Source organism: Thamnophis sirtalis, unplaced genomic scaffold, assembly GCF_051295495.1.
Source record: "Thamnophis sirtalis isolate CommonGarterSnake01/CBP01778 unplaced genomic scaffold, rThaSir2_p1.2 scaffold_6, whole genome shotgun sequence".
In the NCBI taxonomy this organism is placed as follows: domain Eukaryota; kingdom Metazoa; phylum Chordata; class Lepidosauria; order Squamata; family Natricidae; genus Thamnophis; species Thamnophis sirtalis.
Window position 1 is genome coordinate 95,809,385 of NW_028261386.1, and position 26,659 is coordinate 95,836,043.

General features: G+C 37.2%; 1 protein-coding gene across 9 annotated transcripts in view; it reads right to left on the bottom strand.

Moving 5' to 3' along the window:
- LAMA2 (laminin subunit alpha 2) overlaps nucleotides 1-26,659 on the bottom strand; it is a 474,492-nt gene that overhangs the window by 318,494 nt on the left and 129,339 nt on the right. For all 9 annotated transcript variants that reach the window (XM_087718512.1, XM_087718505.1, XM_087718507.1 and 6 more), the window contains exon 4: nucleotides 17,349-17,591. In XM_087718512.1, the coding sequence (XP_087574638.1) occupies nucleotides 17,349-17,591 (243 nt within the window). The remainder of the gene's footprint in view (nucleotides 1-17,348; nucleotides 17,592-26,659) is intronic.

The following is a 26,659-nucleotide window of genomic DNA, read 5'->3' on the forward strand; positions in this document are numbered from 1 at the left end:
AGAGCTTCAGATTTCCCCAAGAGGTAGCAGAAAATCTGTTTCCATCTTCCTATTCAATAATTGTTTCCAGATATTTAGTATTTCCATGCATAATGTAGACATGCAGTTGCTCAATCTTGTTGTCTTTTCTCTCTTTTTTTCCAAGTTGAAAGGCTTTTTGGAAAGTTGATTTTGTACATTAAGAATCTCAATTACCGTCTCTTTAACTTTGAAATTCTCTTTTAAAAATTATATGCAAAAAGACTTACAGTGTAACTATAACCCAGAGGATATTTACTCAAAAGCAATCTCAGTTCCCCTCAATATTGTTTTGTTTTTAATAATACTGCATAGGATTTCAGTCCTAAAAGAGTTTTCTTTCTTAGAGTAGAACTTTTGCTTTCCTTGTGATTTGACCTCTTCTCCAATGCAAAATTTGGGAGAAGCAGGCAGGGTGGGAAGGGTCTCCTATAGGAAGGGTTCCCAGTAACAAAGTAGTGGGGATGGTAAGACCATCAAAGCTCTGGTTCTTTTTAACAATTTGTATGCATTTCATGCATGTTCAAATGGGTGGAACTTCTCCACCTGGCTTGCACCCATTGGTTTGACACTGTGGATGCTGCCTCCCTCCTCCCCACATTTATACCTCAAGGCTGAGGTAAAAGCAGAAACTCTGCAATTACACTGCCAGTTTCTTGGGTTAGGTTGAAAATTAGGTACAAACAGCAAAGATTGAGGTTCTGATTTTCAAAAGCAAAACAAAAGAAGGTACTATGCCCTTTTCTGCTTATTTTCTTTCCTCTTCCTCTAAAACCAAACTCACATGCGGAAATCATATTCTGGATAATTTTTTATGGATCCAAGTGAAAAAGTAAAAATATTCTACTCCTTTTTCTACCATTCAATTGCTCAAAATGAGGAGCAGAAGAACATCTAGAGCCTTAGCTAAGCCACACATAATGACCAAGGTGGCGCAGTGGTTAAATGCAGCACTGCAGGCTACTGCTAGATCAGCAGGTCAGCGGTTCAAATCTCACCGGCTCAGGGTTGACTCAGCCTTCCATCCTTCCGAGGTGGGTAAAATGAGGACCCAGATTGTTGGGGGCAATATGCTGACTCTCTGTAAACCGCTTAGAGAGGCCTGAAAGGCCTATGAAGCGGTATATAAGTCTACTGCTATTGCTATTGCTATTGCTATTGACTATTGTCATTACATTAAAAAATCAATCAATCAATCAGAACAGAGTTGGAGGTCCTCTAGTCTAACCCCCTGCTCAAGCAAGAGATCCTATGCCATTTCAGACAAGTGACTGTCCAGTCTCTTCTTAAAAACCTCCAGGAATTTCTAACCACCAGTATAACTTGAAGCTAGAGGTCTCAGCAGCAAAGCCAGAAGCAGAGATTAGCAGTCCTGTTTGAAAACTAACACTGGACATTAGACACCAAGCCTTGATCAACATCCAATCCATCTATTGTATAAGTCTTTGCCTTCTATATAGGAGCTATAAACATCTGGACTAAAATTCAATGGCAGCAAAGATATACAAAAGCCTTTTCTTTTTTGCTACTATCAACTGATTGATATCAAAACCCACGGTGTGCAGTACTGCAGGCTACTTCTGCTGATCACTGGCTGCCACAGTTTGGCAGATCTCAAGGCTCAAGGATGACTAAGCCTTCCATCCTTCCGAGGTTGGTAAAATGAGGATCCAGATTGTTGGGGGCAATATGCTAACTCTGTAAACCGATTAGAGAGGGCTATAAAGCACTATGAAATGGTATATACAGTAAAGTGCTATTGCTATTATCTTTGTTTTTGCAGTAAAGATTTATTGTCATGACAGAATCCAATTTTGATAAGGTTCTTAGCATCTGGTTCAGGAGATCAGATACCTGCTGAAGTCAGCCAAATAAGACTTGAATTAAGCAGCCAGGATAAAAAAAGATGATTTTATCATAGAGGATCCTATCCCAAACCCCATAGGTATTGGGTAGCCCAAGTGACAAAACCAAGTTACTTAGGAGCATAACTATTGGAACGACATAATTTCCAACTATCTACTGCTCTTTCATCTCTCTGACAATGCCCTGTGACAGTGATCAATCATCCCCTTTTACAGTTTATGCCTGCTACTATTTATTTGCAGACATATAAGACTTGAATTAACTGTACATAAATTCAACCAACGACAGCTTGGGGAGACTCTTTTATTTCTATTCTGATACCTGCAGTCTTGAAAAGTGGATTAATGCTCTAACTGATATATTTAACTAAATTTTCCTTTAGCAAACCTGGGAGATAGGGATTAGTGAAGAGAGATCTGTAAAGAAGGAGCATCTCATTTTGGATTGTACCAGACTTCTCATCTGACATTTATTATTATAGTGGTACTCAGTAGAAAGAAAAGTGCATTGTATTCACTATCTCAAGAAAGAAAGCCGTGACATTTAAAGCTGAGGGGGGAGGGGAATCATTGATTAGAACTGAAGCATTAAGCTGGGAATTTTCAAACACTAGTTAAATGTTGAGTATTTCTAGAATTTTAGACCACCCAACAATCAGAGTCCTCTGGAATTTAGGCATTTATGTTTAAAGAAACTTTATTTGCCAAATTCATCAAATCTTATCTGACAGGGAAATGTCACAGCAATTTTTCCAGCCATGCTGGGATGAATATATTTCAGTTCTGAGTATTTGTAGATATTTTGACCCTTTGACCTTAAGATACTGACAAGCTGAAACTCCCAGTGTGAAAGGATTAAGTCAAGCTTTGGGGGAGGATTGGATTTACAGTTCATTTGTAAGTCCCTGTCTCCTTCTCTCTACGCCTTGCTCTGTTGGCCAAACTTGCCTTGAATGACTATTCAAGCAATAGGGCATGAAGGACATTTAACAAGAAGGCATCAAAAAGTCCCAGTGTTCAGAACTCCTGACATTATTGACCTACATTAGTATAACTTAGGAACCAGTTACAGACAAAAATGACTTTTAAAAGACATTCCAGACTTCATTATTTTAAAGGAACTTAAAATGGATCCAAATGTTTGCAGATGATGTATGGCAATTGAAAGCTATGATACAACTACTGTGTAAAAACCTTCTATCTGAAGACTACAATTTTTAATTGAGAAGAACATTTGCTATCACACTGCCATATGTTTCCTGTACAGTTTTTTTAATCTCCTGGAACAATATATGAATAATTAAATTTGTCCCAATCTCTAAATGTGTGCCCTTAGGCTTCTATTAAATGAGCCAAATTAAAGACCAGCACACTTGTTCAATCAGTATTATAGAAACTGGAAATTATCTTCTAGACTTTAGAGTTATATTTCTATTTTACTAGAAAGGAGACAAGAGTAAGAATTTGGAAAAAGTCACTTAAAGTATGCCAGGTTATCCATCAAAAATAAAAGATGCAGATGTTATACAATTAAAACTACAATTCTAACACATAAACTCACAAAATGTCAGACAATAATATTTTTTTACTTGTCTTACTCCTGGGTTTCTGTTTATAGGCTCTGCTTCCAACTTCCTTTGTCTCAATTGACTAAGTAAATAGTAATATTATCCATCATACTAATACTCTTATGGCATTCATCTTAATAATCATTGCAAAGCTGTTGGTGGTTATATATATCTATATCTATATCTATATCTATATCTATATCTATATCTATATCTATATCTATATCTATATCTATATCTATATCTATATCTATATCTATATCTATATCTATATCTATATCTATATCTATATCTATATCTATATCTATATCTATCTATCTATCTATCTATCTATCTATCTATCTATCTATATATATATGTATATATATATATGTATATATATATGTATATATATATGTGTGTATATGTGTGTATATGTGTGTATATGTGTGTATATGTGTGTATACGTGTATATACGTGTATATACGTGTATATACGTGTATATACGTGTATATACGTGTATATACGTGTATATACGTGTATATACGTGTATATACGTGTATATACGCACATACGCACATACGCACATACGCATATATATATATTAATATTAACAAATAGCATTTTTTGGTTCCTAGAGCCTTTTGGGAAGAAATAATTTATAAAGTAAATGTTAATATAATTTAGCCTATATGAAGTGCCATGGTTGAAAGAAGAAGCCCATAGCACAATCTAATAGATTTTAAATTATAGGGTTTCGTGGTACAGTACACGAAATGCCATGGATACAGATCAACTGGGTTTGGTCTGATCTTCACAGTTACATCACTGGGCACACAAATGCATAATTCTGCATTTACCAATTGGACATATACACATAATACACTTAACTATGGTTTAAGTTAAAAGGTTAATGATCTCTCTATGAATAGGACAACAGACAGTCAAATAAATTAGGCGTGTCAAACTTGATTTCATTAAAGGCACATGAGGGTTGTTGTTTGACCTCTGGGGGTTGGGGTGGGTGTGACCAGGGCATGGCCAGCTCAATGTCACTCACGTCAGGTGTGCCTATGGTGGCCTGAGTATGCCCAAGCTCTGTTTTCAGCTGCCCCAGCCTCCTGCAACCCTCTGCCAGCGAAAATGGAGCTTGGGAGAGCCACACACAGCCCTCCCAAGCTTTGTTTTTTTACTGGCAGAGGGTTGCAGGAGATTGTGGCAGCCAAAAATGGAGCTTGGGAGCAAATTTTCGCTGGCAGAAGCACCATGGGCCAGTCCTCTGTCATTTTCAGGGTGGCCCCTGGGCCAGATCTAAATACCCCCGGGCCTTGAATTTGACATCCGTGAAATAAATGGTTCTTTGCTTCCCCATTTCCAGTGGAATATTTTCTTTGTTTTTGCAAATATATAGATACAAAATAATAGTTACACATAAATAACATTCTAGCCACATTGAGGACAGAGTCCCTGCACAGTTTTACACATTTGACCTGACATCTGTGACTAGTGAGACTATTGTTTAATGTAAAAATCAAAGCAAAAATGTTGGAAGAACTTGTAACACAATTGCTATGCAAGACAGGAAAATTAGGATGAGCTGCTTTACCAATTTCTATTCCTCAAATTGGACCATTTGACTGCCTAAATTTAATCACTTATAACAATTTTGATTAGAGTAAATGGAGGATTCTTACAAAGCAGCTATATGTGAATAAGGAAATTAATTTCCCAATATATATAGAATTAGGAAATAGAAAGAATAATAATAATAAATATCATCTATCTCTTTGTTTCTCTCTATTTCTCTCATTCTCTGTCTGAAATAATTTGAAGGGCATAATATATATATGTATGTATGTAAACAAAGAGAATGTTCGAGAAATGGGAGAGAATATAAAAAAGTATAATTTGTATTTAAGATCTGGCCATTTCCTTGCCAACTCTTTCTGTTTTATATCTAGCAGCTTCCCCCCCCCACCCCCCATTGCTTTTGTTGCTCTCTTGTTCTTACAAAGAATCAATATTGCACTAATATTCTACTTGCTTCCATGGAGATATGCTTCTTCTATTCTTATGGGAGAATCGTACTGATTTTGATTAAAATAAATACAGAGATGCTTCATTATGCCCCACAACCAGGAGCCGTAGTGGTTAGAATGCAGTACTGCAGGCTAACTCTGACCATTGCCAGGAATTCAATCCTGACCAGTTCAAGGTTGACTCAGCCTCCCATCCTTCCAAGGTTGATATAATGAGGACCCAGGTTATTTGGAGCAATATGCTGACATTTGTAAACTGCCCAGAGAGTGATGTAAAGCACTATGGAGCTATATATGTCTAAGTGCTGTTGCTATTTAAAATACATGTAGATTATCTGAAGTATGGCCGTGGTGGTGCAGTGGTTAGAATGTAGTATTGCAGGCTAACTCACAGTCAGGTGTTTGATTCTAAAAGGCTCAAGGTGGACTTAGCCTTCCTTTCTTCTGAAGTTGGTAAAATAAGGATCCTGATTGTTGGGGGCAATATGCTGACTCTGTAAACTGCTTAGAGAGGGCTGTAAAACACTGTGAAGTATTGCTAAAGTACCACAGAAGATAATGTATAATTATTGGAATCAGATTATATAACATTATTTTCCTACATCACAGTAGACATTGTTGGATATTTACAAAGCTGGCCTTAAAATTAGGCTACAGCTGCTGCCTTTGGTAGTAGCTTTCTAGTATGAAAAACTGTGGCATGTTTGTTTTAGCAGTTTATTATGCATTCAGACCAGTGGTGGGTTACAATCGGTATGCCCCGATACGGGAGTACCAGTACCTGCTGGGAGCACTGGGTACCATTCCGGTATGGTACTCCGGAGGGCCCACCTGCCCGCCCATGCTCCTTACTGGTATTTGAGCTCTTCAGTGCTTCCACGCACAGAGCATATGGCGCCTGCGCAGCACTCCACCAAGCAGCAGGAGCATCGTGAAGGCGTAGTGAAGCATCACAGAATATGCTGCACGCATGTGTGCGTGTGCTGTGCACATTCATGTGGTGGACACTGGGCTCCATTGCACTGTACCAGTTGCAATGGGATCTGGAACCCACCACTGATTCAGACACAGCTCTACCAAGAGCAAACCAACTTAAATCAATAAATTATTACCCAAGACTTCAGTTATTACCTATTACTTTCAATGAGCCTTCTCTAATTATTAAATACTTGGAATGGATGATATACCAAAAACTTGATATTGTTTTTAAAAAGGATAAGTACACATTTTCTAGTCATTTTAAAAGTTTAAGGGAAATGAAGAGAAACAAATATATTTTACACAGGGTTACACATTTGCCTAGAGTTAAAATTCTGTAATGCTTTTTATATCATCGTTTTGTTGGCTTCAGTTAGTGGTAATTAAACATTAGTGATTTCTTGGGGTTTATGCTAAGTCTAGCTGTAAACCATAGGAACTCCATTTAAAAATAGATTTTTATAAAGAAATAAATTAAATGCAAATAATGATAGTAATAGTATAAATGAAATGAAGGAAAAAATCCCTGTGGTATTTATTAATTTCTACTTTTCAGCTTAATAAAAAATCACAGGAATCAGAAGCAATTAAACACAACTTATAATACTTTTGAGAACTTGTGATTTTTATTAAACTATCAAAAAAGGAAAGCTGAGAGCAATTACGCACCTGTGACCAGCAGGGAAAAAATGTAGTGTAACACCAATATTTGGTGTTAGAATATACTATATTCCTCATGTTATTTATAGTTCTATTCTGATAATAACCTGTAAACACCTGTAAAGTAAACCAATACATTTGAGGGGCACAGGATTATAGGGACTAGTCTCAAATTCAGGAATTTTGGCCTTATTATTTCAGACTTTACTTCTTTCAATTCAATACTGAATATGAAATGCATTTTTTACTTGCACAGCATAAACATGGGTGGATGGATGGACAACACTACAACTGATTGTGATATGGCCGTCTATGGGATTGTACTCCAGCATAATCAAAAACACAACTAGGGAGGGCGGGGCTTATGTCACTATGACACGACATGCAATCTTGGAGCTCCAGGATTGCTGTCGATATCTCTGCTGCTGAACAGTCCTTTTGGACCTAACCGTCCCGTAGAGACAGTTATAGAGAATGGCACATCCTGCTGATCTCAGGGACATTGCAAAGTCCCTGATTGATCCAGGAGAAGCTCTTTTTTCTGGCAACAATGAGAAGCAGCCATTGAAGCTGAAGAAGGTTGGGACAGCCCCTGAATGGAAGAAAAGCAGGAGAGAGAGTGTGTCAAAATGGTGAGATAAATTTTACTACTAGAGAAAAGAACACCCAAAAAGACTTAGAGTAAAATTAAAATCGAAGACAGAAGAGAGTAAGCGGTGAATTAATCCTGTATTAAACTTAGTGTGTTATCTTTTTTTAAAATTTTGCTTTTTTTTTTCTCTTATGGATGGAATTTTTACAAATACCTCCTACTTTTTAAATTGGACTAGTTTCTTTTTTGCCTCTTCTTCTATTTTCCCTCTTTTTTCATATTTGCAGATTATGATTTTCTTTCTTTTCTTTTTACAACACTCAGCTGGATTGTTGGCTTTTAAGCATTTTTTTCTTAAGTTCGGAACTTAAAGAGTGGGGTTGAGACAGAGGAAAAAGAAGCAACACTGCCATCTAGAGGCTGGAGGCTTGGAAACATTGTCCTTTTATATTTTCTTTGAACATCTGACTTATATCTAATACTCCTGATTTTATTTATTGAAAGGGATATTGGGAAGAGTACGGATTGTTTATGCAGGTGCTCTTCTGGAGTACTATCAATAACTGGACTGGAGTGAAGAGAAAATCTTGACTTGAAAGATTATAGTGAGCTTGTTTGAAACTTAACAAAAAAGCTTTGGATGTTTCAGTGGCAGTGTTTATAACCTGGAAGAATGGCGCAACATGAAGAAGAAAAAGAATTAACATTGCAAATGATTATGTTTGAAATTCAAAAAGTACAAATAAGTACAAAAAACATTAAAAAGAGGATGGAGAACATAGAACAAAAAACCAGAAAGAATAGAGGGAAGACTTGAGAATATTTATAAAACGATGATGAAATTTGAGAACAGAAACAAAAAATTGAAGAAAAAATATGAACAAATATGAACAAAGTGATAAGAAAATTATTGATACTAACAGCAAATCAAGCGTGGTTGGAAACTACAGGAGTGGAATGTTGAAAGGAGAGATTAATGAACTGGAACCCTATCTCAAACCTCAAAATATGGAAGAAGAAAAGGGAGAAAATTTGGCAGAAACAATGAGAGAAATTCTGACAGAAGCATCGGTGATAACGAAAGACAAGCAGATGGAAGGAACAGATGGAGGGTTTCAAGTCTTTACAAGATATGCAAGGAACAACAAGATGTCACAAGAAATTCACATAAGACTTATCAAGAAAACAATTAGAATACAAATGCCACAAATGGCAAAAGATATAGGACTGCACTACTACTGGAAGGATACAGGATAATGAAATGAAATGTTAGAATAAAAATTAAGTTAAACCTAGTTAAATTTAGAGTATTATGTAAGAAATAAAGTAATAATAGCTATAGCTAAATAAATGATTAATAATGATAATAATGCATATATCTATATCTATATCTATATCTATATCTATATCTATATCTATATCTATATCTATATCTATATCTATATCTATATCTATATCTATATCTATATCTATATCTATATCTATATCTATATCATCTATCTATATCTATATCTATATCTATATCTATCTATCTATACACACACTAGATTGATAACATGAAATTTTATATAAATTGTAAGTGAGGACCACGGAGAGGATGTTTAAAAGCTTTATTATAAAAGATAAATAATTCTATATAGAATAGAATATAAAGATGTAATACTATTGGATGATTTTAGGATGATGTAATTGCCATAATATAAATTTATCTTAAATTTAGAATATTTTACATAAAAGGATGTAATAATAGCTATAGTCAAATGAATGTTTAATAACCATAACAACTGTATACATCTATATTAGAATGATGATATGAGTCTTTATGTAAATTGCAAGTGAAGACTATTGGGAGAAAGCACAAATGTTTTGTAACCAATCAACACACTGTAAGTAATTAGAGAAGGATTTTTTATTTTGTGTGTGTTTATGTCTGTAGGTTTTATGTTTGTCTAAAAATAAAAACTTTTTTCAAAAAAAAAAAAAAAAGCACAACTAGGCAGGATACATTCACAGGACCGAAGAGTTGCCAATAAAATACTTGCTCCTGTTTACATATACGGTTCAGGCAATTCTATTGTTGCAAATTTATTAAAACAGAAGTAACAACTACAGGAGAGCCAGGTTGGTGTAGTGGTTAAGGCAACAGACCTGAAACTGGGAGACCATGAGTTCTAGTCCTGCCATAGCCACAAAGCTAGCTGGGTGGTTATTCTCTCTCAGTCTTAGGAAGGAAGCAATGAAACCACTTCCAAAATCTTGCCAAGATTCTGTCCAGGCAGTTGGCAGGAGTCAAGATTGACTCAGAGGTACAAGGAAAAAATATGCAGGCTCCTTAAAATTGATAGTGCATATATACTTTTTAATATTAGACTTTTATAAAATCCAGTAATGAACCTATAACCCATACCCATACTGAAATCACTTGGTAAAAACAAAAGCTAAGAAATATGATTTAGTCTTTCCAGTCTTATACATTTAAGGATTTTGCTAATTGCTAACTTCAAATCTACATTTGTACTGTACTTTCTTTTTTTCTATTAGTCACTGATCATTCTTTCAGGAAGAAAAAAAAAGGTAAATTGTTTTTGGTTAAAACCTTTGCTATATTAATAGGACGTAACTAAAAAGCAAAATAACATAGCCCCAAGCATTGAGGGATAATCTCCCATATCAGCAGAATAACTGAAAGGGGAAAAACCATGAGTAGATAATATGAGGTCAAAATGAAGAAGAATTCACTGTTGTGCCCTCAGCACCAACATAACTTTATACAAGGCCTGGAACGTGTTGTTTCATAGATTTCAGTAGAAGCAAGAAAATTGCTATCACCACACTAATAGCCACCTTTTCCTCATCACTGTCAAAGGTTAATGGATCACTTGTGAGTAACACGGTACCCAGTCAAAGAATATCATCTGTAGACAGGTGGCAAAATCAACTAGATTGTCCACTGTCATGCACACTTAAAAACTCATAAAGTAGGCTGAGGTGAAGAGAAACCAGAAAATTGTCACTTTGAACAAAATACCATGTCCCCATCATGTACAGCAAAATATCAACAGATTCCTAATACTCACAGCCACTGTAATAGATATTTAAGCTTGGGGATTTAAATTGAAGTGCCTCATATCAGAGTGCATTCCAACAACTTGAGATGACAAGAAAGAACACCCTGCTCTACAGGGGTGGGTTTCTCGCCCTGTTCCAACCGGTTCGGTTGGAACGAGGCCGGCGTCGTCCTCGCGCACGTGTGCGTACTAGCGTCTGTGCGATGCTCCAGCTGCTCCTGGAGGATCGCGCAGGCGCTGTATGCGTCCTGCGCATGTGTGGAAGTGCAGAATTCATCAAAACCGGGTAAGGAGCGGGCGTGGGCGCGCGGGCGCGCGCAGGCGCGGGGGAGGGCCTTCGCCGTTCCCGGAAGTTACTTACTTCTGGGTTCGGCGACCAACCGGTTCGCAGGGACTGCCGCGAACCGGTTGAAACCCAGCCCTGCTGCTCTATAAAGTAAAGAAAAGGAAGGAATGCATTTGCCAAAGTATAACTTTCAAATGAGAATAACAAATAAATTTGAATGATGTACGGTGACAAACTTCACAGTTGTAATTCACAGTTTTAAACTGTAATGTTATGTCTCATTACTCTGGCCAAATGAATCAGAGTTAACGCTTGCAGCGTTAAAAAAATTCAAACAACTAATTCATGCAACTATATTTCTAATGTTTTAGATTGCACTACATATCGAAACATTCGTTTGGGAGAACTAAAATTATGTAGCATATGATTATATTGATATACGGAATAGACAAACTCACAATTAATTATGAAGAAACCTAAAATCTGTGTTTGAAAAGAAATATTTATAACACTGAATGAAGATCTATAGATATATTATGGAGAACTGCTTAAAATTAAGGAAGTATCTTTGGAAAAACAATGACTAATAAAAAGAAATGAATAATCAACCAGCAGAGCTACACTGTAACAAATATTATTTTTATAAATACTGTATGATCTTTGATGAGTGTTGTTAACATTTCATTAAATATAAAAAAAAGTATTTTAAAAGATTTTCCGCAATATTATTGAATGAATATATTTTATTTTAAATTCTTCTTTTTAAAAAGTTTCCGCATACTTCAAAGGTGGTTTTCTCTCTAGATACAATTTAATGTGTGTTCCATCTATTCTGTTATCTCCAAACTTTGAAGCACACATACTTTGACATACAGATGTCAGAAATGCTACCAATCTTAATATAAGGTAAAGGTAAAGATTCCCCTCACACATGTGTGCTAGTTGTTTCCGACTCTAGGGGGCGATACTCATCTCCATTTCAAAGCTAAAGAGCCAGCACTGTCTGATAACAATTCCGTGGTCATGTTGCTGGCAAGATTAAATGCTGAAGATGCACAGAACACTGTTATCTTCCTACCAAGCTGGTCCCTATTTTTCTACTTGCATTTTTACATGCTTTCAAACTGCTAGGTTGGTAGAAGCTGGGGCAAGTAATGGGAGCTCACTCTGTTACGTGGTGCTAGGGATTTGAATCACCAAACTGCTGACCTTTCAGATCGACAAGCTCAGCATCTTAGCCATGGAGCCACCATGTCCCCCACAATCTTAATATAACTAGTGCAAATTAAGATTCCTGTAACATTGAATTAATAATATAATGTAACTATTTCATATGCAGTAAAACCATTTCTGATTCATTTTTTTCTTACCTGATCCTCAGGGGTCTTTAAAATCCCCCCCCCCATTTTTCTGTGCTATTTTTGGTGTAAATCTTAGTGTTACAAGATGGTGGAGAAAGCAAGAACCTCATGTGTCACCTTTAGAATAACATCAATTTTCCTTTGAAAAATATTAAGAAACTATTTCTTTGCTATGAAGCTAGATGACAATGATTGGCAAAAAATGTAAATGCAGAGCAGTAATCTATCTTTCTATCTCTCCATCATCAACCCGTTGCCACCCACCCACATCTTCTTCAATCTGAAACTCTTCAGGCATTTCTCTAATATCAGACCCATAGGAAGGCTAAAACTACTTTTATTGAAATTGGCTATTACGGCAGAACCATGCCAATTTGACTGTGCTGTACTTATTCATACTTCTTATATTTCCATGAATTAAGCAGAAGTCTGCTTGAGGTGCTTTCCAAATGTCAGTTCTTGGTTCTGGACTTAAAAATAACATTTCAGCCCATTTTGCCTATATAATAGCTCTTGCATATTTTCATCAAGGTCATCTTCTGTACTCTCTATAGTTAGGGGTATCAAACTGGCGGCCCGAGGGCCATATGCATCATGTGCAGCCATGCCAACTCCAGCTCCGTGAAGGAGAAAACCATCGCAAAACATCAAGTGATGCCGCAAGTTTGACACCCATGTTCTATACTCTCTATACAGTAGGAACATTTAAATTTGTCTTTACCTTTCACATTCGGGGAACTCGATGTAAATGCATTTCTGAATTGAAACAGATTTATTCAGTACAAGGGTACAAATACCCTTTCTTTTGATCTAAACTGAACTTTAAAGATGTCTATGAAGAAGCTACCATGTTTTCCAGAAAATACAACATCCTGATAATAAGGTCAGGCCTGATTTTTGGAGTGGGTGTAAATATATGCTGTCCTCCAAAAATAAGCCCTAGTAAAAGGGTGGCGTGGCCAGCACAGGAGGAAGCCCTTCCCTTCCCTGGTCACCTCAGTGCTTCTCGGCTCCCTAATCGGATCAGCTGAGCCAATCCGACTGCCATTCACAAAGCAGCTGATTTGTGGGTGCTGCTCAGGCTGCAGTTTCCGGCAAGTGTGGCTGCTTTTACCATCGGTTGCAGCCACAAAAGCAACAGGGTGCATCTCATGTATCTTGCACCAGCCTTCTGAAGGGTACTGTAGCAGTAGTTATTCACAATTTTTTTATCATTATTTTATCCTCACCCATTTGGCCCAGTGAGCCATGTGGATTGGGACAAAATAAGGGTAAAAAAATTGTGGATAGCTGCTGCTACAGTACTCTTTGGAAGGCCGGCTCGAGTCTCCTGCTGCAGAAGTGGTTGTGCCCGAGGAGCGTTTTTGGGAGAGAAGGCAAAGGGAAAGTGATCAGCTTCATCTCACCCTTGCTCTCAGCCCCCTTTCTTCGGCTGAGCTCAAGCAGAGAAGTGGCCCACAGGGTTTCAGGAGCAAAGTTGAGGCTGAAAGGAGCCAGGGCAGGGGAATGTCCAGTGCCACCCCAGAGCTCTTCTTGGAAATGGAATCTTGGGAGAGGGAAATGGATCCCCGGGTAGGATGGGTATGTCGGTATGTGTATAAAAAACACAAAGTGAGGGAGCCAGCAGCCGTGGATTAAGGAGCTTTGTGAAACATTACTCCTACAGGCAAAGTTTGGTGAGGGAGGGGGAAGAGATATTTCTCTCTCGTGGCAGTATTTTGCTTGAAAATATTTGAGAATCAGACCAGAGAGAGGAGGAAAAAGCCCTGTGAGTAGATGCTGCCGACACTGCCGCCTGCAGAGACACAGACAAAGAGCGAAGTTCATTGAAGACGCTCCCTCTTCGGCTAGCCCACAAGATTATCTGAAGGTGTGTGGGGGAGATTTCCTGCATATCGGCAGTGGTGTCTTCTCACAGGGCTTTTTCCGACATAGCAATAGCAATAGCAGTAGACTTATATACCGCTTCATAGGCCTTTCAGGCCTCTCTAAGCAGTTTACAGAGAGTCAGCATATTGCCCCCAACAATCTGGGTCCTCATTTTACCCACCTCGGAAGGATGGAAGGCTGAGTCAACCCTGAGCCGGTGAGATTTGAACCGCTGACCTGCTGATCTAGCAGTAGCCTGCAGTGCTGCTTTTAACCACTGCGCCACCTTGGCTCATCCCAGTTGTATGGATTTCCATGCCTTCCTTTACGGGATGTTGCTTCACATCTGGGTTCAGGAGAAGCCCTGTGAGGAGACGCCACTGCCAATGTGCAGGAAATCTCCCCCCCCCACCTGCAGATCATCCTTTTAACAAGTAGTTTCACCAGGATTAAGAGGTGGCTGGATGGGAGGGGGAGCCCAATGTTGCGACGATACGGACGTGCTGTTTTGATGCTCCGAGACAGCTGCCGAACTTTTGCTTCTGGATGGTCCAATCAGACCTAAACCATCCTGTAGAGATGGTGAACATTTTGCTGATCTCAGGGACATTGCAAAGTCCCTGATAGAGCCAAAAGAAGTTCTTCAAGCCGTCGACAAAAAGCTCAGCCCCAGGTTGATGAAGTTCGGATGGCTCCAGAATGGAAGAGAAGCAGAAAGAGAAAGTGTGTCCATCTGGTGAGGAAACATTACTGTTTTGGAAAAGACTGCCCAAAAAATCTTTTTTAAGTTAAATTAAATCTGAAAGCAGAAGAAAACAAGCAGCGAAATTAACCTATATTGGATTGTTTTGGATAGTGTTTTTTTTCTTTGTAAGTCTACTTTGTGGATTGAAGTGCTCCCAACTTTTTTTTTCTTTTTAAAGAGAATGGATTATTTTTTCTTCTTTTTCTTTTTTAACCTATGGATTAAAATCTTCGTTATTTTAACAAAGACTTTTATTTCTTGCTATTAAGAACTTTGTTTCTTTTGAGTTTGAAATAATATTAGAGAGGGGGAAGCAATACTGCCACTTGGAGGCTGGAGGCTTGAGCTTTTGAAACAATGCACTTTCCCCTTTCCTTTTGATCTCACTGACTTTGTATCTCAAGGTTCTGCAACTTGTTTATAGAAAGTGATAAGAAGCAAGAGTACGAATTGTTTATACAGGTGCGTTCTGAGAGCCTTACTGGCAGTGGGAAAGAAAAAGAAACAGAACCTTGTTTTTTGAAGATCATAAATGGGTTTGCATTTAAGCTAATTTAATATAAGAAGCTTTGAAAGCCAGAGTGTCAGTGTCTATCAGTTTGTCTACCAGTTTGTTAAAATGGCACAATACTCAACAGAAACCTTAACTCTGCAAAACATTATGGCTGGAATTCAAAATTTATTAGAAGTAACAGAGAGAATTGAGAAGAAGATGGAAAAATTAGAGTTTATTACAGCAAAACATGATGGGGTCAGAATCCCAAAATTTGAAGAGGAAAATTATTATAAAGACAACACAACGGATGACTTTAGTAGTGGAGCGAGCGTGGTTGAAAGTGGGAAAAATGAAGCATGGCAGGAACTCTACCCCAGATTTCAAGGCTTAGAAGAAGAAAAAAAGGAGGGAAAACGATGGATCTATTGAGAGAAAACCTGTTAGAAATGTATGAAAGTCATTTGAAATAAACCTAAACCTAAACCTAATTTGTAACCAATCAACACACTTCTACAATATGTAACGAAAGATGATTTTTTGTGTTGTGTTTGTCTGTTTAATCAAAAATAATTTTTTTTAAAAAAAACACAGGTGGCTGGAGGCAGCGTTTGCATCGGGTTGGGCTTTCTTGCAAGGTGGACAATCTGGGGAGTGAGAGATTTAGAAAGCTGGGGCTGCGTGGGGCAGTTTCTCCAGCGAAGTGTCTGATTCATCTCCAGGGGTGAGTCTTTCACCCTTCACTGCCTGTCTGTCCTGGCTTGGACGCTGCAGAGGAAGCCTGCCATGCCTGGCGAGGGGGGGAGGAGAAGAAGAGAAGCACATCCATTTTGTTCTTCACTGTTTGGTCCAGGGAAGTTGAATTCACAAGTTTTTTTTTTTACAAGGTGCTTCCCTGGACAAAACAATGAGGAACGCAACTAAGCTGCAAGTCTCGGGTAGGATGTGTGTTTCGCGGCTCAACACCTCCCACCCCACCCCAATACTAACAGAATCCTGGCTGCTTCCCTTCCCCACCATCTCTTTAGCGAGAGGTGTGGCAGGTGGGGTGGGGGAGAAGTGAGAGGCATGGAGCGAGACATGGCTTCTCTTGCTGTCTTTTCTTCCCTCTCTCCGGGCACGGCAGGCTTCCTCTATAGCTTCCAAGCTGGGGCAGAGAGGCAGCAAAGGGCAAAAGGCTCACGCCTGGGGATGAATCAGACACTTCACTGGAGAAACTGCCCCACACCAGCACAGGCTTTCTAAATCTCTCACTCCCCAGATTGTCCCCCTTGAAAAGAAAGCCCAACTTGACGCCGGGCGGTGGCAGGACAAATCAGGGCAGTGCCAGTCAGCCGCTTGGCTGGGGCAAAGAACAGAGAGAGTAGGAAATGGGGGTGACAGGACATGCAGTCCCACAATTGCTGCCTCCTGCATCCCCAAAATAACAAGACCCCGCCAATAATAAGGCCAAGGCCATATTTCGAGGGTCAGAAGAAAATTAGAACCTGTCTTATTTTCTGGGAAACACGGTAGTATTAGAGACCATGTCTGTAGGATGATGGAGAGTGACAAAATGATCCTTAATTTCCCTGTTTTAAGCATATCTAGGTGTGTTTGTTCATAATTCTGTGTTATTTGAAACACCTCTCAAGTATTGTGTGGGTGTGGAAGTGAAAATCTAACTTTTCCTCTCAAATCCCATAAGGCATATTATACGAATATTTGAAAATGTTTTATCTGATGAACTTTATGCATATACTGTACATGAATTGATGAGGTCACATACATATTCAACAGGGCAGCTGATTGCTACTTTAGTAACAGCAGTGATATTTCTCATCTTACCTCTCCATTTTCTAGAGGATGGATTTTGGAATAATACGAAGTGCATATAACTTCATCATCCTTTGCATAAGAAGGAGGCCCAGTGCGAGGAGTGATATTGTAACGAGTCAGACATTCTGTGTCTGTGATAGCATGGTACTGCCAGGGTTCATAATTGTTACCATCTAATGAACGCTCCAAAATCCAGTTTCCAGGCCGTGGTGAATTAGCTGCTTTCACAATGACATAAGCAATCTGGAATACCTGAAAGAATAAAAAGAAGCCATCAGAATAATTTCCATTATGTCCCTTTAGCTGTTCCATCGGCCTCCCAGGCTGATTCCACAACAATCAAGATCTGATTCTATTGTACAATTTGCTTTAAATAGTCTAAAAAGCACATAGCCAGTTTAAATCAGAATCTCATACATGGAAACTGATGCTTTAAAAAATTATGTGGAAAATCCTGTTCTGCTAGGGAATTATTGCTCTGACCAGGTTCTAGGTAAACATGTTAACACAAAATATAAATGAAAAAAGTTTTGGCTGACTCAAAACCATCCCCATAACTAAAGAGATTAGCTGAATCCTGTCAACATTAAGGGTTTGGAACATGAAAATGGCAATTAATTCCAAATGCTATAATCATTAAATGTAATAGAGAGTATGAAAGGGGCATTACTGTAGTAATTGTTAAATAAACAGAATGGCCCAGAGAGAACCTAGTTTGCTGATACTGAAAACACACAAAGCTGTTGGCCATATTTCTCATTTTTGTCCCATCAATATTAAGTGAAAAGTAAATTCATTGTGTTTAATGTACAGGGATTCTATCAATGTCTTCATACAGCATCAAAACTAAGATATTGAAGACATTTGAATGAGGAAGAAAGAGACACTTGTACTAGTGTTATACTATACTCTAAGCTATACAAAAAAATCCCAATAGGTCTCAGTTAACTGCACAGGATTTACCACTTAGCTTCTTCCCTGCAAAATGCAGATAATTCAGATGTTAACTTATACTCAACAAGCTTTCTGCACATTTTGAAATGTAGAATATATATATATATATATATATATATGTATGTATGTATGTATGTATGTATGTATGTATGTATGTATGTATGTATGTATGTATATATATATATATATATATATATATATATATATATATATATATATATATATATATATATATATATATATATATATATATATATATATATACATACACACACACACACTTAAAGTCACAACCCCTGGTATGCCCAAGTATGGGAGGAAGGTCACACTTCCACTCTCTGTCATTAGGCTCGTCACAAGAGACCATCCATACTTGGGCATACCAGGGGTTGTGACTTTAAGTATATACCTCCCACCCTGGCTGGCTGATAAGGAGTCGTTCTCTGTAGCTCAAATGGTTAACTCCCTGCCTGGGAGGCAATGGAGCACAGGTTCGATTCCCAAACTTGGGTATGGCTAGCTGATGAGAGCTAAATAGCTTGAAATAGATCTATACTAGTCTCCCTTTATTTATTTATCAGCATAAATATAACATATATATATATATATATATATATATATATATATATATATATATATATATGTATATGTATATGTATATGTATATGTATATGTATATGTATATGTATATGTATATGTATATGTATATGTATATGTATATGTATATGTATATGTATATGTATATGTATATGTATATGTATATGTATATGTATATGTATATGTATATGTATATGTATATGTATATGTATATGTATATGTATATGTATATATTCCATTCATTCATTCTGAACATTTTATCCCTAGCATTTTTCCCACAGGTACATGCCTTGCAGATGATCTCTGCCTGAAGTATAAGACTCCCGTTTTCATATACTGCATGGGGATTAGAAACATTTAATCAAAATTTGTTATGATTTTTTTATTTCAGTTGGTTTTCCAATTAATCTACAAAGGATTTATTTTCAACTAACCTACAGTATTTACTGACATAGGGTGACGCACAATATTATATTAGCATAAACTGTGAATATGCTAGCCTTCTTTATAAATCAATCCTTATTATAAGACAGGAAAACGAGATAGTATTATTTTCCGTTAAAATAATAAAGTTAAAAGGATTTCACACAATTGTAAGCATATTTACGTAATATATTTTTGTAAGAGAGCCAATTTGGTGTACTACTGAAGGCATCAGGCTAGATTTTAGGAGAAAGGAGGAGAAATTGTATACTTCTAAGAAACCTTTTGCATTAAAACTGTAAGGGCTTGTCCAGATAGTTGCCAGGAAATAAGACTGCCCTAAAGGCAGGCTCCCCCACACCCAAACCTATTGTAAGTATTATAGATATATAGTCAGTGGTTAAAAAATTGTGGGTATTTGGAAAGTAAAATCTCCTTCAAACTGAATTTCATCTCTGATTATTTCATTTTCATTTATTTCATTCATTTTTGTTCAATCCACTTTTTTGCAACAATTTGAGTTTGCCAGTGTCTTCTTTGGAAATATTATTTTAATATCCAGCCTAGTCTAAAGTCCTAGTTTCCCCAAATGGTCTCCTATCTAAATACTAATCAGGTTCATAAATAACCTTTGAGCCTAAGTTGACCAACTGCTCCTTTTTGGTGAGACTCACTCCCAAATATTTCTGCCCACTTTGTATGTACAGTTCCCAAATCCATTCACAATATAAAGGCAATCCAGATTTATACTAAAACATCCCAGTTTAGATATTTTCTCCAATTTACAATTAATCAACTGGTTTCTTTTTTTGAACACTAGAAATTACCTTAAAATGCACTATATAATACAAATTCCCTTTATTTTATACTAAGGAAGAAAATGCCTAAATTTCTCTGGTATTAGCTACTATTCTGAAGATAGATAATGAAGTAATAATGGGGTGATATAATTTTCATTTGTGAAGTTTAACAAATACAAGATGCCAACAAAGGTTTTTAAATGTTTAGTTATAGACTTAAAATAAGAAATATAAAGAAACACATTTTCTTTCTCTCCGTCAGAAACCAGAAGAAAATATTTTATTAGCATGGTAAAAGCTTGTTTTTTTCAATGGAATATTGCCAATTAACACCAACTAACATTCTGGAATTTGCTAATTACCGAATGGAACAGATGAAATAATTAAAGGTGTTTAATTCTTTTTTCATGGTGCCTTGGCAGCATTTTCAAGTTGGCACTAAAGTGAGGAAAGTAGAAAATGGACATTTCACATGATTATGCTGCTACTGTGACTAAATACTTCTGGGATTTCCCAACAGAGAATTATGACAACTACGTAAAAGAGAATTTGGTAGCAACTGCTCTTTGGATCTCTGTTCCAGGCCAACAGCTTCATTTTCCACAAAAATGAGAACTATAATGCTAAAATTACACAAAATTGCATTATGGAACATTTTCTTTACTCATGAATTTGAATTGTGACTTGTAGACATTAAGCAACCAAAAATGAAACCGACTTGTCTGTTCGATATTATCTTTTTTCTTCTATTAGCATATAGTTTGCTTGAGAGAATATGTGGCAGTCATTCAAACAGCTCTGGGCTTAGCATATGAAAATAAATGAATCCTCCCAAGCTTGGCCTGATGACTTTGAACCATAAACTTCATTCTTCTTGACCACTGACCAAGTTAACTAAAAAGTATACAGTGTAGTAGCAACAACATCTTTATAGGCTGTCCATGTAAGGTTCAGATTAGGAAGAAATTATATAACAAAAATGAAATAGATTAAAATTCTACATTGTTAAAGGTTTCCTATTCCCAACAATAATCATTTTAATATTTCTATTATATTCACAAGTAGGGCATAAACAGTTGTTACCTATTGTCTGCCAGTATAAAGGTCTACTTCATTACTTAAGTCTGACAACAACTGATAGATACTCATGAATTTGTTTGACTCTTTAAAAACATCTGGAAAGGAAGGAGATGGCAAAGTGACATTTGAAATGCATGAAAAAAATTTAAACCTGAAAGCATTACAGTATTCCTACATTCATTCATGAACATTTTTTCTATTCCAAGTAACTTGTAACACATTGGATAGCATTTACAAATTATATTAACCACTGATTTTGATTTAACACTGTAAATCAACCTCAACATAGAAGTTTGTAAATCAAGTACAAAGCCACCAACTATGGATGAAATCAACTGTGGTTTCATCCACAAAACTTTAAATATCATGTCTTAGTGTCAATTCATACCCAAATTTCATACAGGTAAAACATGCCATTTAGAAAATAAAGAATCACTATATTAGTGAGGCTACGTTTAAGGTTTATTAATGCTGTGATAGTATATAACTGTTAAAAAGCCAGACTTACAAGTAGAGAGCTGAGGTGGCGCAGTGGTAGGGTGCAGTACTGCAGGCCACTTCAGCTGACTGTTATCTGCAGTTCAGCGGTTCTAATCTCACCGGCTCAAGGTTGACTCAGCCTTCCATCCTTCCGAGGTGGGTGAAATGAGGACCCAGACTGTGGGGGCGATATGCTGACTCTGTAAACCGCTTAGAGAGGGCTGAAATCCCTATGAAGCGGTATATAAGTCTAACTGCTATTGCTATTGCTATTACAAGTAGTCCTTAACTTACAACCATTCATTTAGTGACCATTTGAAGTACCAACAGAGAAGAGAAGAAAGAGGGAGAGGAAAAACAGCTGAAGTATTTTTATTTGGTGTGTTCCAACCAGTGGTGGGTTTCAAAAATTGTTCGAACCTACTCTGTGGGTGTGGCCTCCTTTGTGGGAGTGGCTTGCCACCCATGTGACCGGATATGAAGATGCCAATGACACTTGTCAGAACCATCTTAAATTACCTCACACACAGCACTGGCATGCATAAGAATATGATGTAAACCTGTTTTTTAAAAGTCATCTTTGGTTTGCGTTAAAACAACTTCAACACACACAATGTTCTGATTGCACCACAAACGCAGTAGTCATCCTTACTTTTCACAGAGGCACTGAGTGTTATAAATATGAGCATGATAGTGTAGAATAATCATATCCAAGGACCAGTGGTGGGTTTCAAAAAAGTTTGGAACCTCTTCTGTAGGTGTGGCCTGCTTTCCGGGTCCACTGGTGGAACCTCTTCTAACCAGTTCGGTAGATTTGACGAACTGGTTCTACTGAATAGGTGCAAACTGGTAGGAACCCACCTCTGGTTCCAACTCAGTATTTCTCATCCATGGCAACTTTAAGTGTGTGGACTTCAACTCACAGAATTCTCAGCAGCACTATTTGATATGGAATAAGCAGCTTCTTTTGGGGGGCGGGGGCAGAATGATTTTCTCTACTTTAAGTCATAACAAAGAGTAGACACCTTATTAATTAAATAGGATACTGGAGGGATTCCGGGCAAAAAAGAAAAAAGAACTAATGATTATGATTAGGATTTGGACCAAAATGAAATAAAACATTTGAAATATCAAAGGAGTTCTTTGAAGAATGGGTCCAGACATTAGTAGTTATTTTAGTAATATTAGGACTAATATCTACTTCTATGGATAGACTTTGTTTAAAGGCTGTTAATGAAGGAATGACAGATGTGAACCAATTTTTGCTTAATGCAGAAATAATGGGTTTTTAAAAGTGTAGCTTAAATTAGAGGAGATATTCAATGTGGAACTATGAGTAGCAGGCCAAGAGAATAACATGGATAAGGACTCTTCACTGATATACAAAAGGAGCTAGTTAAAATTTAAAAAATTAAAGAGGAATGCAAATGATGAATCAGGAGAATAATTTGGATAATTTGTTTTTACTGGGTTTTTTAAAAAGGCTTGTTAAATCCTACAGAATCCTATGTAATGAAACAAAGAATTGAAAAAATATCAAATCCTATGACAATATCTGCATGAACTAAAGATTAAGACTTTCAGAAGTAGGAGGAAAGAATATGAGGTTGGTTTATTTGACCAAGACTAAAAACTCTTTAAGGATTTTGCTGACATCAGGTTGATGAAGAGTTGATGTATTATGCATTTGCTTATAAATAGGGGATGTGTTACGGGAAGAAGAAATATCTGTAGTTTTATAGGGTGTGATGAGCTTCCAAACCTGTTTATACTTGTTTAGATGAAGGTTGCATATTTGCATATTTCTATTCTTTTACTTTATTTCACATTGTTTTTTCTTTTTCTTTTTTGTACTTTTTACTCTCTTTATTTTCCTTTCTCTGAATTTAGTTTGTATAAGTTTTTATCACTAACACACACACACATACACACCATATACATACATACATACATACATACATACATACATACATACTGCACATACACACACACACACTATACACACACACACACACACACATACATACACACACACACACACACATACACACACACAAACACACACATACATATATACCGAGAAAGAGAAGGGAAATACAGAGACAACGGACATACAATTATTACTGCATACAGTAGCAATTATAACATTTAGTCATTCCCCTTCCTGGCATTTTCCAAGTAGAAAATACTTGGACAAGTATTTTTCTAATGTTTTCCACTAAATGGCAGAATAAATTGTAGCTAGACACAGCCACAGTGAGTTAGACAAATGGATGCCATTCATGGAAACGACACAATGCAGCTTAAATACATCAGAAACATATTTTACCATCTCACAAAATGATCCTGCTTGATATGTATTGGCCTGTTCCAGAATGTTTTATAATGTAAGATTTCCTCAAGAAATGACTATATTTTACTACAGTATTTTTCTGATTTATTATCATAAGTCATTTTAAACTTTCAAATTCCAGTTCTTGGAGAAGAAGGGCTTGGAATAAATAGCACAGCTGTTTTAAAGATACCCATTTGTATTTACGCTCCTCCAGTGAGACATTTTATGGATCATAGCGGACTGAGATGAGCAAAAGGGGAAAAAATGTGAACTATTAAAATCAAACATTCTAACCGCTAAGTTTTAGGCAGAGCTTTGAAGTAAGAGGCAGGAGCTGCTCCGTCAACTACGTATCAAGTTAACCTTAGTTTAGAACTATGTCCTAGAAGCAGTATATTAGTTCTGATTGTTACCAGATACAGATGAAAAAGGAGCATGACTGAAATACCCAAGCAGGCAAACAGAAACAGTGGTTTGTTCCTACCGGCTTGGACTGGTTCTGCTGAACTGGTAGTGATTTGGCAGCCTGGGTCACTGGAACCAGAAGCAACCCAGACCGGCTATGCCCACAAAACGGTTCATCTTGTTTTTTGCTTTGGTGCATGCGTGCATCAAGCACACACATGCCCAGTGCAGCCACAAGTGAACCGATAATAGGGACTGCTGTAACCCACCCCTGATCAGGAACCATGGCTGACTTCAGAAGAGACTCTAATGTTACCCTTTTTAAAAAAATTGTTGCCACTCTGTACACTGTGATTATTAATTTAGAGCATCCTTCTTGAACCTCTTGTTTAAATGTGTAAGCCAGCAAGAATATTTGGCAATGGACTGAAATTTTTAGTTTGGGACCCCAGAATAGGATTCCCCTAAATGGTCCCTGTAGATGTGCGGGGATAAAAGTTGAAAGTCAGCATAGCCAAAGGCACTGAAGTGTTGTTTCTAATCATACAGCAGTTGTTGATCAGTGTAAGATTATCACAAAAATGCTGAAATTTGCACAGCCTAGGAGCTTTCTTTATTAACCCTGATAATGCTGGATTTGGCTCCCTGGATCTCAATTTTTCCTTGTTAGGTAAAATTATTGAGATGTGTACCAAATCAGCTACAGTGCTTCATAATAAAAGCAGGTCTGGATTTCTTTCAGCCAGGGTTGAGGTCTGTATAAAGGACAGATATGGTATGCTCTGGTGGATGACCTTTCCTGGTCCTTTCATGCTAGATAGGGTGAATGATAAGACAGGACAGATGCTTCAGTGACAACAAACAGCTCTTTATTAGATAACTACGTACAAATCCAGTGCTGGCCTCTCTGACAGCTAGCCCTTTTATAGGGAGCTGTAAGACGGCTCAGGCAATCAGCTTTGAGTTTTTTCCTGCCAGAATGGAGGACCTTGGTAGAGCCTATCGCTCTAGTTTCAAGATGTAACATTTCAGAACTGGCAGCCTCCATCACCTATGGTGTTCTTGTAGATTGCCTGCAAGGACTGGAGATTATGAAACAGTGATAACAGTCTGCCTTCAGTGGTAACAGGGGAAGAGAGGCCAGCTCAGTGGTTAATCTCTTGGGGGATTAACTCTCCGTCCTCCACCTTTTAATAACTATATGAAACCTCTGGGAGAGATTAATTAGCAATTGTGAGTACAATTTACCATATATATGTCAAACTCACATCATCACGGCAATGTTACGTGATGTATCGGGACATTTCCCCTTTTCACTAAATGGGGATTGGGCGTGGCCAGCATGTGATGCATCCAGCCCGCAGGCTGTTAGTTTGACAGCCCCCACCCTAAATGAATCTTCCCTAAATGTTCATACAAAGAGGAAGGAATCAAGGATATCCAGACTTGCTTTTTTAATTGAGGTTCCTTTGCTAAGTATATTTAGATGGAAGTTTATTCCAGTGAAATCTATGATGAGCTAGTGGTAAATAACACATTCAATGTTTCACTGAAGAATTCATTTAACTCATATGTGGAAAGTTCATGAGCAAAAACACTTAAGTACTGTGCTGTAAAGCCATCTGGTTTTATCTATTAAAAGATCAATGTCTTCCTTTAACATTTAGAAAAGTGCAATATACTTTCATTTCAGTTGTAACAATTATCTTGCTAGTTCCAAATCCAGACAGCAGTGGATAAAATTACAAGTTCTACAGGGCTGAATACTGTATATTGCTAGAAATCTTTTTAGTTGCCAATCCCATGCCTTAGAATTGTTCTATTTGAGAACTAATCTTCTATTTTAAACCTAAATTTTGGCTATATATATTTGCAATCTATGGCAATCAACACTATTTCCTGGCTGAGTATCAGTCATCAAATTCATCAGTTTCAATGCTTTCATTAATCAGACTGTTCATGATGGACTATGATGTACATACCAATAAATACAGTATGATTTTATGAAGTGCAGTCAGTTTTGTGCTCATTTCATGCTATTATTAAATCATTCGTGAAAAATGCAACTAAAATTCTGAATTAAAATCCAATGAGAGCAGGCTTTGTTTTATTCATATGAAGATAGAGATGAAACACAATAAGCATTTAATACTACAATAGACAGAGCTTCAAATTGAATCATGTATTGGTTAAAAAAATGTATTTCCACTTTAGCCTTTGAGAAAAATTCCAAAAGCTGTTTTTCA